Source organism: Heteronotia binoei, chromosome 5, assembly GCF_032191835.1.
Source record: "Heteronotia binoei isolate CCM8104 ecotype False Entrance Well chromosome 5, APGP_CSIRO_Hbin_v1, whole genome shotgun sequence".
Lineage (NCBI taxonomy): Eukaryota > Metazoa > Chordata > Lepidosauria > Squamata > Gekkonidae > Heteronotia > Heteronotia binoei.
In genome coordinates, this window is record NC_083227.1 from 32,227,444 (window position 1) to 32,243,463 (window position 16,020).

Consider the following 16,020-nt stretch of genomic DNA (forward strand, 5'->3'; position numbering starts at 1 on the left):
ATTGTGAAAGATTTCCAGGCATTGCTCAAGTCAAGCCTCATCAGTTTTGATTCCAGAGAAAACCCAGGCTCCTCTTTTCCACTGTTAATTTTTTAAAAACCCAATAGACCACCCCATCTGCTTCCAAAGAGCTCAGCCCTCACCACTGATTTCTTCCTCAGAAAATCCAGCAATCCTAGATCTTAACCCCTCTCCTTAGTGCCAGAAGACCCTAGGAATGTTGTTTTCTTCTCAAATATATCTTGGCTTTGCTGCCAAAAGAACCCAGGAGGTCAGGCCCCTAATCCTTCCCCTGCCTATCATAGCCACTGAACACTTGTCAGGGATGTTCTAGGCCAGGGGTGGGCAAACTGTGGCTCAGGAGCCACATGTGGCTCTTTCACACATATTGTGTGGTTCTCGATGCTCCCACTGCCCTGTTGGTTGGCTTGGAGAAGGCATTTCTCTCTTTAAATTGCTTCTCCAAGCCAAGCCACTTGGCAGCTTGGAGAATGCATTTAAAGTTAAAATTGCTTTCTTTCCACCTCTCCCTTCCTTCCTCCCTCCCTGTCTCGCGGCTCTCAAACATCTGATGTTCATGTCTTGCGGCTTTCAAACATCTTACATTCTTTGTGGCTCTTACACTGGACAAGTTTGGCCACCCCTGTTCTAGGCCAAGGTGGCCAAATTGTGGCTCAGGAGCCACATGTGGCTCTTTCTTACATATTGTGCAGCTCTTGGAGGTCAAAGAGGAACTTAATGCAGGTTTAAAAAAAAGGTAAAGGTAGTCCCTGGTGTAAGCACCAGTCGTTTCCGACTCTGGGGTGACGTTGCTTTCGCAACGTCTTCACGGCAGACTTTTTATGGGGTGGTTTGCCATTGCCTTCCCCAGTCATCTACACTTTACCCCCAGCAAGCTGGGTCCTCATTTTACCAACCTTGGAAGGATGGAAGGCTGAGTCAACCTGGAGCCAGCTACCTGAACCAGCTTCTACTGGGATCAAACTCAGGTCGTGAGCAGAGGGCTCTGACTTCTGTACTGCAGCTTTACCACTCTGCGCCACTTTCAAGTAAATGTGCTTAGCATCGGGACCTCAGCCAGCCTCTGAGCGCTGACCCATAGGCAACTACTTCAGCTATGTATAAAGTGGGGAAGGAGGGGGAAATAGGCAGGCTTAAAAGTTCTTCTCCACCACAGAGGTTGCCCAAATACCTAGAGCAGGGGGAAAGCACAAGAGTGAGGGAACCACTAGAAGGAGGGATGGAATTAAAGAGAATGGTGTAGGGTTTCCCTTAGTTTTATAGCTGTTGTAGGAGCTGTGTTTACTAACCTTGGTGTCAAGGCAAAAAGAGATACATAATGGTGCAAACAATGGTCAGTGATTTATATGGTACGTGTTTCCTTCTCCCACTGGTACCAAAAAATAATTCCCTAACCTTTCCCTATGCTAGTCTTATGGGGACTGTTATTCCCAGCTTTTCTTTTTTAAAAAGTCTTCTAGCATGGTTGTGTTGTAAAGTGCATACATATGTATTTTATCTTTCTGTGCAAATAAAGTGTTAAGAATTTTAATAAAGATGTGTGTATAATATTTGTTCATGTCTTGTGGCTCTCAGACGTCTGATGTTTATTCTATGTGGCTCTTATGTTAAGCAAGTTTGGCCACCCCTGTTCTAGGTGATCCTGTATTCAGCAGGGGGTTGGATTAGATGGCCTATTGGGCCAACTCGGTGATTCTGCGTCCTGACTCTTTCTCCTGGCTCTGATTCCTTATCAAAGATTGACTCCAGTGGCATCTTTAAGACCAACAAAGTTTAATTTAGTAATTTAGGGTCTAAGTTTTGGTAAGGTAACTGAACTTTCCTTCAGAACCCTAAGTACTGTTGGGATTGGGGCCTATTTTGAAGTGCTCCTACTGATGATGAGTGACACCTGTGACCAGTTTCTGTTCAATGGAGACTGGACCTTGGGAGACTGTCTTGCAGAGCCTCATTCCTTCCTCCCTGGCTTCTTTTGCACAGCAGATGCGAATTAACTGCTTTGCCCTGATTGGCTATTGAGTTGCTGGGCAATGCACTGATTGTTAGAAAAGATGGCTTTTAGGGTGCATTTGGCCACTCTTGAATCTTTTTTTCCCCAAGCTGCCATGCTATACCAGCCAAGGAGGGCCTGATTCCTGTTGGATGGGTCAGCTGGATGACCGAAAAATGCCATCCAGAGATGTTCTGAAGGTAATGAGGCCTACAGTTTTCAGATACTCAGATTTTATGTAGTAATAGTGAGGGTTTATTTGTGACTTTTTGCCTCTGATTGAGTGATTTATGCTTTGCAGCACTCCTTAATGAACTTGATGTATGTTTCTAGATGAGGCTTTGTGAAAATAGAACCTTTGTCCTTGCGTCTCATAAAATAGGAGGAGGGAGTGTGTCCTCATGCCTTCAGCCTCCCAGAGTCGGAGAGTTGGGACCCTTGTTCATACACCGCCCCATCTGCTTCCCGAGAGCTCAGCCCTCACTAACCTTTTCCTCAGAAAACTCAGCAGTCTTTGATCCTAACCCCTCTCCTTAGTGCCAGAAGACCCTAGGGATATTGTTTCCTTCTCATATAAATCTTGGCTTTGCTATCAAAGGAACCCAAGAGTTCTGGCCCCTAACCCTTCCCCCACCCATCACAGCCACAGAAACCCAAGAATCCTGACTCTCTCTTCCCAGTCCTTTCTGGACTCCTGGCTCTGATTCCTTATCAAAGTTTGAGCCCACTGGCACCTTTAAGACTAACAGTTTAATTCTGGGTATAAGCTTTCATGTGAATGCCCACTTCATCAACCACTGGACTCAAGACTTTGTTCTACTGCATGGGTGGCCAAACTTGCTTCACATAAGAGCCACTTAGAATAAACATCAGCTGTTTGAGAGCTGCAAGACATGAATGTCAGATGTTTGAGAACAGTAAGACAGGAAGGAAGGAAAATGGATGGGGAGGGAGAGGTGGAAAGAAAGCAACTTTGATTCTGAATGTATTCTCCAAGCCCCCAGTCAACAGTGCAGTGGGCGCTTCAAGAACCACACAATACAGCGCATTCACACTACACTAAATAATGCATTTTGAAACTGGATTTTTACTGTGTAAGAATAGCAGAAAACCCAGTTGCAAAATGCAGTATTTAGTGTAGTGTGAATGCACCCAATATGTGTAAAAGAATCACATGTGCCCCCCCCCCAGCCCAGTATTTTGCTTCAGACCAACAGGGCTACCCACCTGAATCTGACTCCTGATCAATTATCCTACCGTCAAAGAACCTATGGCTGCAAGCCTTAGAACACTTTCCTGGGAGGGAGGAAGCTCCTGGTGAATGAAATCACAGAGGGCTGCCAACCTTCAGCTGGGAAAAAAGAGAATCTGAACTATAACCTGAAGAACATATATAATTGTTTCAGTTTTCTCTAAAGAGTCAATAAAGTATAGGATACACTGAAGCTCACTGAGTGAATTCCTTCAAGCAGATTTCACTATAAACATTTCCCACAAAACTATAAAATGTACAGTGTCTCAGACAAAATGGAACTGTTAGTGGCAGTTTGCTGTTATGTTTCAACAAGAATCAAACTGATGTAACCAAAGGAATCAGAAGACTGTTATCTCTCAACTGGAGTTCCACTGGTAAGTAGTCCAGTGTTTTATTCCAACTGGTAGCTAGACCACTGCTCAGTATTTATTTTATTCGATTTTTAGCCCGCCCTTCCCATAGAACAGGCTCAGGGTGGGTTACATCATAAAAACAGTCAACAGTAAAAACAATAAAAGACCAGTTTAAAATATATATTTTAAGTAAGCAGTAAGCAGTCAGATGGCCACCATGGGTATACTAATGGGGCTGGCCGAAGCCTGTTTTGGAAAACAACAGTGAGCTACCACTAAACGGTTCAACTTTAACTGAGACACTTTGTATGTTGTGTAATTTTATAGATTTGTGGGAAATGTCTATGGTGAAATCTGGTATTCTTGCATAATTGGATACATTAAATAGTTAGATAAAATAGAATATAATGAAGGAATTCACTCAGTAAGCTTTAGTGTACCCTATGCTTTATTGAATCTTTAGAGAAAACTGAAACAAATAAATGTTTCTTTGGTCGATCCAGGTGGGCAGCTGTGTTAGTCTGAAACAAAGCTGGAGTCCAGTGGTCCCTTTAAGACTAGCAAAGTTTTATTCAGAATGTAAGCTGTCTGATGAGGTGTGCTTTTAGCACACAAAAGCATAGATTCTCAATAAAGCTTTGTTGGTTTTAAAGGTGCTGCTGGACTCCAACTTTGTTCTCTACATTCTTTGGGTTACAGTTAAGATTCTCTTTTCCACTATTCATTCACCATGACTTTCTCTGTTTTTTGGCTTAACCTCAAGGTGTGGGCTGGAGATCTCCCAGAGTCACAGCCAGTCTCCAGACTACATAAATCACTTGGAAATATTTATTCCACTGCTCCTGGAGAAAAGGGCTGTTTTGGAAGGTGGACTTTGTGGCATTACACCGTACCAAGATCCTTACCCTCCCAAAATCACACTCTCCGAGGCTCCACCCTCAAATCCCCAGGTATTTTCCAAGCCAGGATTGGCAGCCCTAAAAACAGCCTCCTACCTTGTAGGAGAGCCAGTTTGGTTGTAGTGGTTGTGTATGGACTCTTGTCAGGGAGAATTGGGTTTGATTCCCCATTCTTTCACTTGCAGCTGCTGGAATGGCCTTGGGTCCGCCATAGCTCTCCTAGGAGTTGTCCTTAAAAGGGCAGCTTCTGGGGGAGCTCTCTCAGCCTCACCCACCTCACTGGATGTTCGCTGTGGGGGAAGGAGATAGAGGAGATTGTAAACTGGTCTCTGATTCAGAGAGAAGGGCTGGGTATCAATCTGCAAGTCTTCTGTAGACCTGTTTAGGATTGCTTCCTAAGAAAGCGGTTATCTGTGTTTAAGATTGCTCCCTAAGAAAACAGTTAACAGCCCTACTTCCTCTTATCAGAAAAACCAGTGAGTCCTAACTGTCAGCCTCCCTAGACCAAAACCCAAATCCTTCCCAGGGGAGAGAAGTTCCTGACCCCTTTCTTTGGGGAATGCAGCATCCCCAGCTTTCCACATTGCAACACATTATCACCCCACCCCCAAGCTTCCTGTCCAGCGACTTTGTCCAACGATATCCCGTCAGGCCTCCCAGCTTCTTCCCCACACCCTTCCCTAGTTCAACCACTAGCCTCTCCCTTCCCAGGTTCGTTTCCCCGGAGGCTCCACCCGTTCTTGGGGTGGCGCTTCTTCGGATCCAGGCCTGCCCAAAAGAAAATCCCGAGAGCATTACACGCACCCCTGTTTTCCCGCCCCTCTTTACGTTTGGGGCTGGGCCGGCCTCTCTCTTCCCTACCTTTTCTTTTTCCTTTCCCTTTTGATCTGCGGGTCCAAAGATCCTGAGCTAAGGAACCGCCCCCCCCTTTAAAAAAATTGCAGGGGCTTTTCTTCCAAGGCGACTCCAACTCTCTCCTCCCTCCATCGGATTAAACCCCCTCCTCCGATCCCTTTTGCACGACAGAGCTGTGGTCGGAAAGAAGAGAAAAGTTGATCCCCAAGCGTGGTACGTGCCTAGCCCAAGCTGCCGGGGGAAGGAGGGGGGAGGTACTGCGCCGCAGTCCCCCTGCAAAGATCAAGCCCGGAGGAATTTGGGGGTGAGGCGTACATGGGGTGCTTTATTTCATTATTGCTTTTTTTTAAGGTGTTGGGGGGTTATGATCGAAAGAAGAGCTGTTCTGATTAGGGCTGAATAATGTCCTTTTGGGGCTTACAGTTGGGGTATGTGAAGATTTCAATAGGGGAGGAGATCCGGGTGAGAAATCTGAGTGAATCAAGGCAGATCTATTTATATACGTTTTCTTTTCACGGATGAAGGTTTAGAGCTGAGAGGAAGAGAAGATCGGCGCCCCTGATTTAGAATATTGTAGTGTTTACAAGGGGGGGGGGAAGGTCGATAGGAGAGGGTAGTTAGGTAGTTCCAGTCACCTCCACGGGGAGCCTTAAAAAGCAGACATAGCAAGACCATAAATAGACCGGGTTTGGCTCCCCCGCCTCAGCAGAAAACCCAAACACTTCATTAGGTTGGAAAGATAATGGCTGCGTAGGGGCTTGAAATAATGCAAAAAATGTCGTTATTGTACAGCACAACAAGCCTGGCTTTGTAGAGCTTAAACAATCCCAGATGCCCTAAAGAAAATATAACACCTACAGAAGGGCTCTTCTGATGCTGTTCTTGAATACAGTAAACCCTAAAGGCTGTGAAACATTGAGTTTAGGTATGTGTGTGTGTGTTATTCCATGAGTATGAATAATCACCGTAAATACCAACCCTTCTGAATCTGTCTGATTTGAACGTTCAGGTGCTTTGTGGATACTTATTTACCTCATTTACACCCTGCCTTTCTCCACAGTGGGGACCCAAAGCAGCTTACATCATTCTCCTCTCCTCTGTTTTATTCTCACAACAACCCTGTGAGGTAGGCTAGACTGAGAGTGTGTGACTTGCCCAAGGTCCCCATGGGAGTTCCCATGGCATGAGTGTGGATTTGTACCTGGGTCTTCCAGATGATAGTCCGACACTCTTAACCACTCTGCACCACACTGGCTCTTACTGTTAGATTCCTCTAATAACGTTATCAAATGGTACAATAGTTCTCTCTTCTTTCATTTGAGGTAGGCTGCGTGTATGTGGATGAATAGCTTGTTAATTTAAAATAGATTTAAAGTAAAGGGGTTAGACAAATTAATGGCGGTCTATTAGCCAGCACGGCTAAATGGATTCTCTGTTTTCAAATGCAGGCCATCTCTGATGGGGGTGGGAGATCAGTAAGGAAAACATTTGGTCTTTGTGCCCCACTTGGAGGCTTTTCAGTGGCCTGGCCTGCCAATGTAGGAGACAGGATGCTGGGCGAGATAGACCTTTTAGTTTGATCCAGCAGGCCCTTTCAGAGATTGTTAAAATATTTATTGGCTTCCTCTCCATTAAAAATGATTGCAGCACCCCGACCTGGATAGCCCAGGCAAGCCCAGTCTCATCAAGTCTTGGAAGCTAAGCAGGGTCAACTCTGGCAAATACTTGGATGGGAGACCTCCAAGGAATACCAGCAGTCAGGAGGGCAGGGGCAGGCTTTATTCAGCCATCTCTCTGAATTTCCAACAGGCCTCCCATAGAGGGTCAGCCACCAGAGGTCACCATAACTTCCAGATGCGCGTGCACACACGCAAAAAAAAAAAAATCAAAGCAGCTCACAATATTGAAGTACCTGAAATAATCAGTGAACGTGGATTGAATTAGTAAGTGATAAGACAGCATTGAAAAGCAGTAATAAAAACAGTAGTTACCTCTTATGTTTCTATCCTCCTCTTCCTCCAGAGCAGTGAACATGGTTCTTTCTTCTTTTTCTGTGAGGTAGATTAGATTGAGAGTGCATGACTGACCGATGGTCACCCATCAAGCTTCATGGTGGGTGTTAAATGTGAGCCTTCCTGCTCTGGACACTGCTCCATATGAGATCAGGGAAGCAGCGGGTGTAAAGAAATGTAAAAAAAAAAAAAAGCCTAGTTGTCAAAAACGTAGTACGGTGCATAGTGAACTTATGTGGGGAGATATTTTAGTGTTCAGGTGCCACCACAGTAAAGCCGCTGTCTCTGGTTGCCCCCTACCTTACCAGTGAAGATTGTGTGGAGCACATGGAGCAGGGCCTCTGATGCTGAGGGGTCAGGCTGTGAATCTTCTTACTGCCAACACAGATAGCTGAGGTTTTGTTTATGTGGACAGAGGGAAATGACAGCATTGCCTTTCATGTTTGTTTTTTTAGAGGAGCCTGGCATTCACCACTGTTTATCCTTTCCTTTGTAAGGTTGTTTATCCTTTCCTTTGTAAGGTTGTTCTATAATCTGGAGGCCCAGGTTCAGATCTCTGCTCTGCGATTTTTAGCTGGGTGACCCTAGGACCACTAATTTTCTCTCAGCCTAACCTACCTCACAGGATTGTTGTGGGGATAGAATGGAGAAGGAGAGAACAATGTTGTGAACTACTTTGTGTCCATGTTGGGGAGAAAAGTGGAGCTAAATAAGTACACATTAAAATACGTGAGTGAGACTGTTGGTTATACTTAAGGGAGAAGGGAAAGCCCTCTGCACATGTTCAGGTGTTCTGTTTATGATATTTAAATATTACAAGGTGGCAGTGATCTCTAGTTCCATATAAGCTTGTTCATGGGTGCTGGAAAATATACTGTGAGAGATTAAAAAAAAAATTCCCTTGCCGGATGCAATTAAAGTATAATTAATGTCTGTTTATTCTGATGCTCTTTCAAAGTAGGGTTCTTGTATTCTCAGGATAGAAATACTGTTTTGTTGGTGTGATTTTTCTCAGTGCAGAACAAGTATAAGGAAGAGATAAGAGGCAGGTTTTAACTTGTTGCAAAAGAAACTACCTATGTCCGCAGTGCCTTGGGAAAATATAATGTTTTTTCAGGATGCAGCCAGGTGAAAGCCGTCTGTTTATTTTTAATCGATTATTTTGGGTACAGGCTTTTCAAAAGAGGCAGTTAGAGTGGGAAATACCTAAGATGGGGAAGTAAGATTTTGCAGAATTTGGAATAAAGAATTTGGAAACTGATCAAGAGGGGAGGCTGCTTCACCAGATTCAGGTTTTGAATTGACAGAACAGGAGGAAATGATTGAGAAAGTGTGACAGTGAGAAAACAATTAACAGTGAGATTATAAAATCAAGTGGTAAAAATTTCCCTAGATGGTGCCACTTCAAGCAAGAGCTTGGTGTGGGTTAGTTGTTGGCAGGGGTGGCCGGACTGCAGCTCAGGAGCCACATGTGACTCTTTCACACACATTTTGTGACTCTCGGAGCCCTCACTGCTCCATTGGCTTGCTTGGAGAAGATATTTCTCTCTTTAAATTAGTTCTCCAAGCCAGCAATTTGGAGAATGCATTTAAAATTAAAGTTGCTTTCTTCCCACCTCTCTCCCCATCTCCCTCCCTTCCTCTGCCATTCATGTCTTGCAGCTCTTGAACATCTGATGTTTATTCTATGTGGCTCTTACGTTTAGCAAGTTTGGCCACCCACTCCTGGTTGTTGGAATGCTCTTCTCAACAAGGCAGCCATGTGCACAGAAAAGTACCATTGTCAAGGAGAACGCCATTGTCAGGCTGAGGCTTATGTAGGAATGCTCAAGATACAAGATACACACTGAAAAATGTAATGGAGGTTTGGGTGGTTCATCAGTGTTGGATCTGGATTATTTTTTAGATATTATACTCTACTTTTCTCCCCAGCAGGGACCCAAAAGGGCTTCCCAACATCCTTTTCCCCATCTTCCATTTTATCCTAACCAAAACAATCCATTGTAGGCTGAGAGGGAGTGTGAGTGGCCCAAGGTCACCTAGAGCAAGCTTCCATGGCAGAGTGGAGACTTGAACCCAGATCTCCCAGATCCTAGTCTGATACAGTAGAGTATACAGGATATACTCTTCACCACACTGGATGTTTGGAGTGAAGATTCTTTAGGCATGTGACAAGGAAAAAGAAGCCCTGCCCATTTAGTAGAAGTTTAAAATGCAAAGATGGGCCATTGAAGCTTTTCATGGTAAATGGCATTCCCTAATACCTACTGTTAGTCAAAGGTGATGTTAAAGGGACAGCCAGAGGGACCAGTTTAAAAACTGGCCAGGGTTACATGAGGACCATGTGAATTATTGACAGGGTTTGGCTTTTTTAATGATCATGGTAAAAAACATTTAGGAAACTGTTCATTTAAAGTCCTTGTTATTAGTATGAGGTGGTGGTGAACTGACACCACAACCCAGATGTTTGCGTAAAAGTTTTTCCATTTGGCTTTGTGAATGTTGGGTTTACCCTCTGTAAAGGCTCAGGAACGAAGCTCAAACTACCCTTGCACATAGTCTGGCCAGGAGAAAGAGGCAGGTCTCACCCTCCCACTTCTACTCAGTTTAACTCCACTCCTTGCTGAAGAATGTGACAGTAAAACCACATCATACCGGTAAGCAGTGGAATGCTCCTGAGTCTTAGAACTTAATATAAAGTCCTAATCTTGTCCTTTCTCCTTCCCCAGTGAATTTGCAATGAGAGTAGTTTTGCAGGAGGAAGCTACTGTGGCTTGAGGAGAGGGGCAGACATGCTCGGGGACACACAGTGAATATATTCTAGAGATTTTGCAATGACTGGAGGAGACACACACAGGCACACGGTCTGAATAGAGGTGACCAGCCAGGTGGAGAAGGAAGCTGAAACTGACAAGATCAGATCCTGAACAACAAACCTGGAGGCATTTAAGAGATTTGTCTTCTTAACCTCACTGAAATAAGTTTAGATCCAGGAAAAAAAAGATAGTTCTGTTTGTACCTATTTGATTCTCCTTTGTTCAAATGCTGGTAATCGTATGTTGTTCAACAGTACGCTTTTACTTCTTGTTTATACTGATTGTTTATAGATATTTTGCTGGGGATTGATGACCCTGGGGATCCCTTCCAAAATTAAATATATAAAGATCTAGTTTTCTTTTTCTGAGATTGGAAGTATTTGGCATAGCTGTAGACAAAACCTTGCACTTTGGTTCATGTTTTGGTGTAATGGTTAAGTGTGCAGACTTTTCTCTTGGAGAACCCGGTTTGGTTTCCCACTCCTTCACATACACCTGCTGATGTGACTTTGGGTGAGCCACAAGTTCTCTCAAAGGTGTTCCGCTCAAGAGCAGTTCTGGGAGAGCTCTCTCAGCCCCACCTCCCTCACGGGGTGTCTGTTGTGGGGAGGGGAAGGGAAAGGAGATTGTAAACCGCTGTGAGACTCCTTCAAGTAGTGAAGGGCGGGGTATAAATTCAATCTCTTCTCTTCTTCTCTTCTTATCAGGGCGCCAGTAGAGGAAGCAGGGAAGCCTGCCTGGGAATATCTCCCAACGAGTGAGCTTTCCAATGTTTCCCCCTGTCCCTCTGGAGGTTGCAAACAAGGAGAGGATTCTGTACTGAATTGGAGGTCTGACAGTGGGCTGTCAGGCTTCACTGTTTCTAGTGGTCTGCTGTTGGCAGTGGAGAGTAAAATCCTATTGGTGAAAGAAAATGAGCGGAATAAAGCTGGAGAGGTAAACTCAGGGGTGGCCAAACTTGGGTAATGGAAGAGCCCATAGAATAGATGTCAGATGTTTGAGAGACAAAAGACATGAATGTCAGATATATGAGAGCCGGAAGAAGGCAGGGAGGCAAATAGATGGAGGAGGGTGGAGGAAGAAGTGGAAAGAAAGCAACTTTAAATGCATTCCCGAAGTCGGGTGATGAGAGCTTCGAGAGCCACACAGTATGTGTGAAAGAACCACGTGTGGCTCCCAAGTCAGTTTGGCCACACCTGGGTAAACTCCTCACCGAGATCTAGCAACTTGGGATCCGGGCCAGCTAAATAAATCCCTTCCTCTCCCTTGTGAGAAGAAGGGACTGTGGTGTTGTTTTACCACATGGGCTGCAAGGAATTCTGGCCCGGTAAAGATAAGATGTAAATCTGAAATGAGTAATAGTTTAAATGCTACTGATCAGGCTCTTTTATTGGCAGCATATGTTTTATTCTTAAACTGTTTCCTGCCTAGCGACAGCCTTAGGAAAGAGTAAGAAACTGTCCTGATAGTAATTTGTCCCCACCCAATGTGGATAGCAAAAGGAGCTAGTTAGGTTAAGGAGCTCTACCTAATGAGGGACTTTCCTCCTGTGTAGGAAAATAGGACTTTGTAAATTAACCAAAGGGCGGGGGGGGGGGGGGCCTTCAAAAACAGCCTCATGAGGTCCAGATATGCCCCAGGAGGCACAGAATACAAGCAGCTGGGAGTAGATCGAAGGGAAAAAGGAGAAATGGGGATTATCCTGTTCAGGCCCATGAACTTTTAGAGAGGTCTGGGTGTGGGGCAGGGTTTTTGGATTTGTTTACTCCTGCTTCATGATTCCTCACGGGCCCTCACAGGAACGCTTGAAGCTGAATCAGACCTTTGGTCCATCAAAATCAGTCTTGTCAAAAAAAAGAAAAATCAGTCTTGTCTCCTCAGACTGGCAGCGGCTCTCCAAGGTCTCAGGCAGAGGCCTTTCACATCACCTACTGCCTCAGCCTTTAAACTGGAGATACCGGGGATTGAGCCTGGGACCTTCTGCATGCCAAGCAGATGCTCTGCCACTGAGCCACGGCCCTTTTAGTCCCTCAGTTACTCATTCCTACTTTAGAAGATACAGAAAGGTAATAACTCAAACCCCCAAGGATGGCTGTTATGTAGCCTCACTGTGTAACTGTCAGTCTGGAGATCCTACCTGTCCCTTTAAGAACTGCAAAGCAGAATTCTGCTCCATCTGTTTCCCCACTGCTTAATCCTCCCTCAACATCCTCCTGCAATCGGGGTGGCTAAAAATAGGTCGGACAGACCACCAAATCTAGTGCCCAATCACTTCTTACTGACAGGAAGCCCCACCTGCTTTCCACTGAAGCTTCTTAATCCCCTCTCTTCATTGATTAAAAATGGCTTTGCTTAATTTCAGGGGTGGTGAAGAGCTCCCGTCTTCAGCATGATGTCAGATTTTTGGAGCCTCTGAACTGAGAAGAAGCGGGGATTTTTGCCTTGGGGGAATCACTGACGAACACAGAGAAGAAGAGTGTTCCCTTTTGGGGAGGAGACAGGCATGGGTTTTTTTAGACTGTCACTGCTGGTTTGTCTCGGATAAGATGGTGACGTGGCAGACTACTGAATTCTGTTATGTATAAGTAACCCAATCCTCGCCATATGTATTGTATTGCCTGGACCGACAATATATACTTGACAGCCAAGACTTCCAGGGCTTGGATGATTTATGGAACAACCACAACTGTGGATTTACTGGATAACTGAGCCGGCAGCCTCGGTCTCCACTGGCATGAAGCACCACAAGCCAAGCGAACTCTAGCAGAGCTGAAACACGGCACACTTGTGAAACGCATACTAATACTGTGGCTTACAGAGCTGACTGTGGAGAGCCCCGGACTGAATTGTCGATCTGCTTTATAAATATCTTCTTTTTCCTTTTCCCCGCCTGGCCCAGAGTGATCACCGAAGAGACCCCGACCTGACTTCCCTTGCCTGCACCATGTTCTTCAGCAAAGCTAGGTCATGGCTCCCCGCGTTGCCTTGGCGACGAGGAAAAGCGAAGCAGATGGAGAATTCAGGGGAGGAGGCGCCTGAGGCCTTGCCAGAATGCCCGGCGCCTCCCAAAGCGAGGTGGTGGAGTGGCCGCCGGGTTTGGGAAGCCATCAGGTGGGGTCGAAGTTCTGCCACAGGAGAGTGTTCCCTCTTCACCGGGATTCCCCAGCACCTTTCCCCCTACCACATGCAGGCCACGGATCTTCCAGAACACTTCCAGATCTCCTTCAACTTCACTCGCCACCTCTTCGACTTGTGCGTGGTCACGCTGCTCTGCGCCTCCTCTCCTGTGTTCCGGCTGGCCTTGGACATCCTGGGCTTTGGCGGTCCCCTGAAGATCTGGCTCCATGGATTTGGCTGTTTTTTGGTCACCGCGTACGGGATGTACTTGGCCCTCTGGCTGGTGCAGGAGTACCTGGTGCAGTTCGCCTGCCTCTACGGCTTCCTGCAGACCTTGGTCTTGTGTGTCAGTATGCGGGCCGGAGAATATGAGAACCAGGAGGCAGGCCAAGGCCCAGCCCCTGACATGGCTGAGGAGGATAAAGAGTCAGAGGTGGAATTGCACAAACAGTAATTGCTGGTCTGAGCAGGAAAGAACGTGTTGATCTGCCTCCTGTATCTTTTGAGGGAGAAGGGGGCGGGATGGAAGCCAAAGAGATCAGCCGAGGAGGTAGCCTCTGGGGACAGTTTTTCTTTTGTATTTATGGATGGCTAGATGGGCAAAAATGGGGTTTGCTGTGTGCATATTTGCAAAAATGGATGCACAGTTACAGGGAAGTGACTCAAGGGATCCGATACAGAGTCTTAATGCGTAAATGGTTACAAGACCAATCTGGGAAGCTGGCAGAGAAATCCAAAAGCAAGCTGTAGGTCTTGGGGAGCAAATTAGAGGAAGAGAACTGGGCAGATCTATGCTTCAAATTTAGGCCAGCTCGAAAGTGCTTTTTCCTGTCATAGTTCTTCCCCTGCTGCCCTGAGGAATCTGGGAAATGTAGTTTTGGAGAGAAGGACAGGAAGGGGCACTTAAGAGTTCCTTGCTAAGGATTCTTAGCCCCTTCTTGGGAGATGATGGGCAGCAGCTCGGCTAGCACTTTGGATGGAAAGAGATGTAAAGACAGCACATGCCCTTTCCTTTGCGAGCCTGTTCCTGTGTTTTCATTGCACTCTGGGCCTCTTGCTTGACTACCATCCGTCTACATTTCAGGTGGGCTTTGCTTATCGGCCCAAGTGTGAGCCACATAGAAGGAGCTGTTGGGGGCCACGCTGTGAAACTACAAAATGTGGGAGCCTGCATGTCCTGGCAGGTGGCTGCCCTTTGGGCACAGCCTTTAGGGGGTGGAATAATTGAGCCTGTGGTAGGTCTGGGAGGCTGGGAAGAGCTAGTCGATCGCAGCACAGTCTTGTCAGGCCGGATAAATGCAGCTCCAGTGCAGAGAGACAGAAGAACTCTTTACTCGACCCGGACCAAAGAGGGGCTTTAACTCTAGCTGAGCCATGGTAGATCGTAAAGGTGGATTGGGGACAAGATTTGAGGATCAGATCTAGCAAACGGCAGCAGAGATTTTCTTCCACAGAACAAATGTGTAATCCAATTTGTGTGTGTGTGTGTGTGTGTGTGTGTGATATCTTCTCTACTCCCCAGAAAAAGGGGATTGAGATGGGGAATTACAAAGCGGATCAACTAACTAAAATGGCAGCAAGGGGTTGTTCAGAGAACACGAGAACTATTTATGAAGACCCTGCAATTTTTAGTGGATTGGGAAGAGAAACAGACAAAAAGATTCCAGGAGATTGGAATTTGGCAAAAGTCATTTCAAGGAATCATGGAGGAAAAGGCAAAACTCAGCAAAAAGCAGATGACTTACCGAGCTAACCATTTTTGCCACTCCTGGGTGTGATGGTTTTTTACAATTTAATTGTGGTGAAAATAGAAAGGGGAGAGTGTATAGGAAGCTGATTCCACCCCCCCCCCAAACTTCAGGGATGAGCTGCTCTGAGCTTAGAATTTCTGCTGGATCTGAGCCATGCATTTCTGTTTCTCCTTCACCAGGGTTTAGAACGTCTGCAGGTCTGGGAGGGGCTAAGCTCTTCCCCCACTTCTTTCTTATCCCTCTGGCAAAGCTAAAAGAATCCCATTGGGACATTGCACATGGTTACCAATGCGGTGTGTGTAAATTACTCTTAACAATCCTTGTGCAATGTCCCTCCTCCGCTTTTCATTTTGCGCCAGCCAAAGGACTAATAGTCGATTTGTCCGATTTACTTGGCGGGGTGGTACAGGTGACCAAGCTACCCTGATTGGGGAAGGTCACTTCAGGGCAGATTCGCCATCTGTCTATGTTTGTAGCTGAAACTAGCGATGGAGTTCCGGCTTGCTTTATCTTGTCCAAACCATGGGCCAAATCCGTCTCCCTTTCAAAGTCCTGTTTCTCATTGGGAGGGCATAATTATATCACATCAAGCCTATCAGAACCAGAGGCTGCAACCTGAAGCCTTGACTGTAGCAAGGCTTCTCTCTCGCCCCCACTTTCCTTTCCATCCTATCCTTTTTCCAACCTTCCGGAGACCCCCCTCCAGCTCCGCATGCGCGTCCCTGCCTCTCTCTCCACTAATTTTTTTTTTTTTTTTTCCCAAAAACTTTTTTATTGAATTTAATAAACATACAAATAAAGCAATCAATGACTGTATCTGCAATCATTCTTTGTGTATAAGCATAGCATACCAGCAGAACACAAAATATATATATATATACAAAATACAAACAAAACAACACATACATACATTCACACACACATACAAAATTGGCAGCTGAATTAAAAAAT

General features: G+C 45.7%; 1 protein-coding gene across 1 annotated transcript; it reads left to right on the forward strand.

Annotated features, from left to right (window-relative positions):
- The first annotated feature begins 1,947 nt into the window (after positions 1-1,947).
- Positions 1,948-14,334, forward strand: C5H6orf47 (chromosome 5 C6orf47 homolog). The gene is made up of 2 exons (XM_060239090.1): positions 1,948-2,211; positions 12,564-14,334. Exon 2 carries the CDS (start codon positions 13,146-13,148, stop codon positions 13,770-13,772), a length of 627 nt encoding a protein of 208 aa, XP_060095073.1. The 5' UTR covers positions 1,948-2,211; positions 12,564-13,145; the 3' UTR covers positions 13,773-14,334.
- Positions 14,335-16,020: the final 1,686 nt, after the last annotated feature.

What these genes read in the sequence shown, in the direction of transcription:
- C5H6orf47 (XM_060239090.1), top strand. Translation starts at nt 13,146, where the DNA reads ATGTTCTTCAGCAAAGCTAGGTCATGGCTCCCCGCGTTGCCTTGGCGA.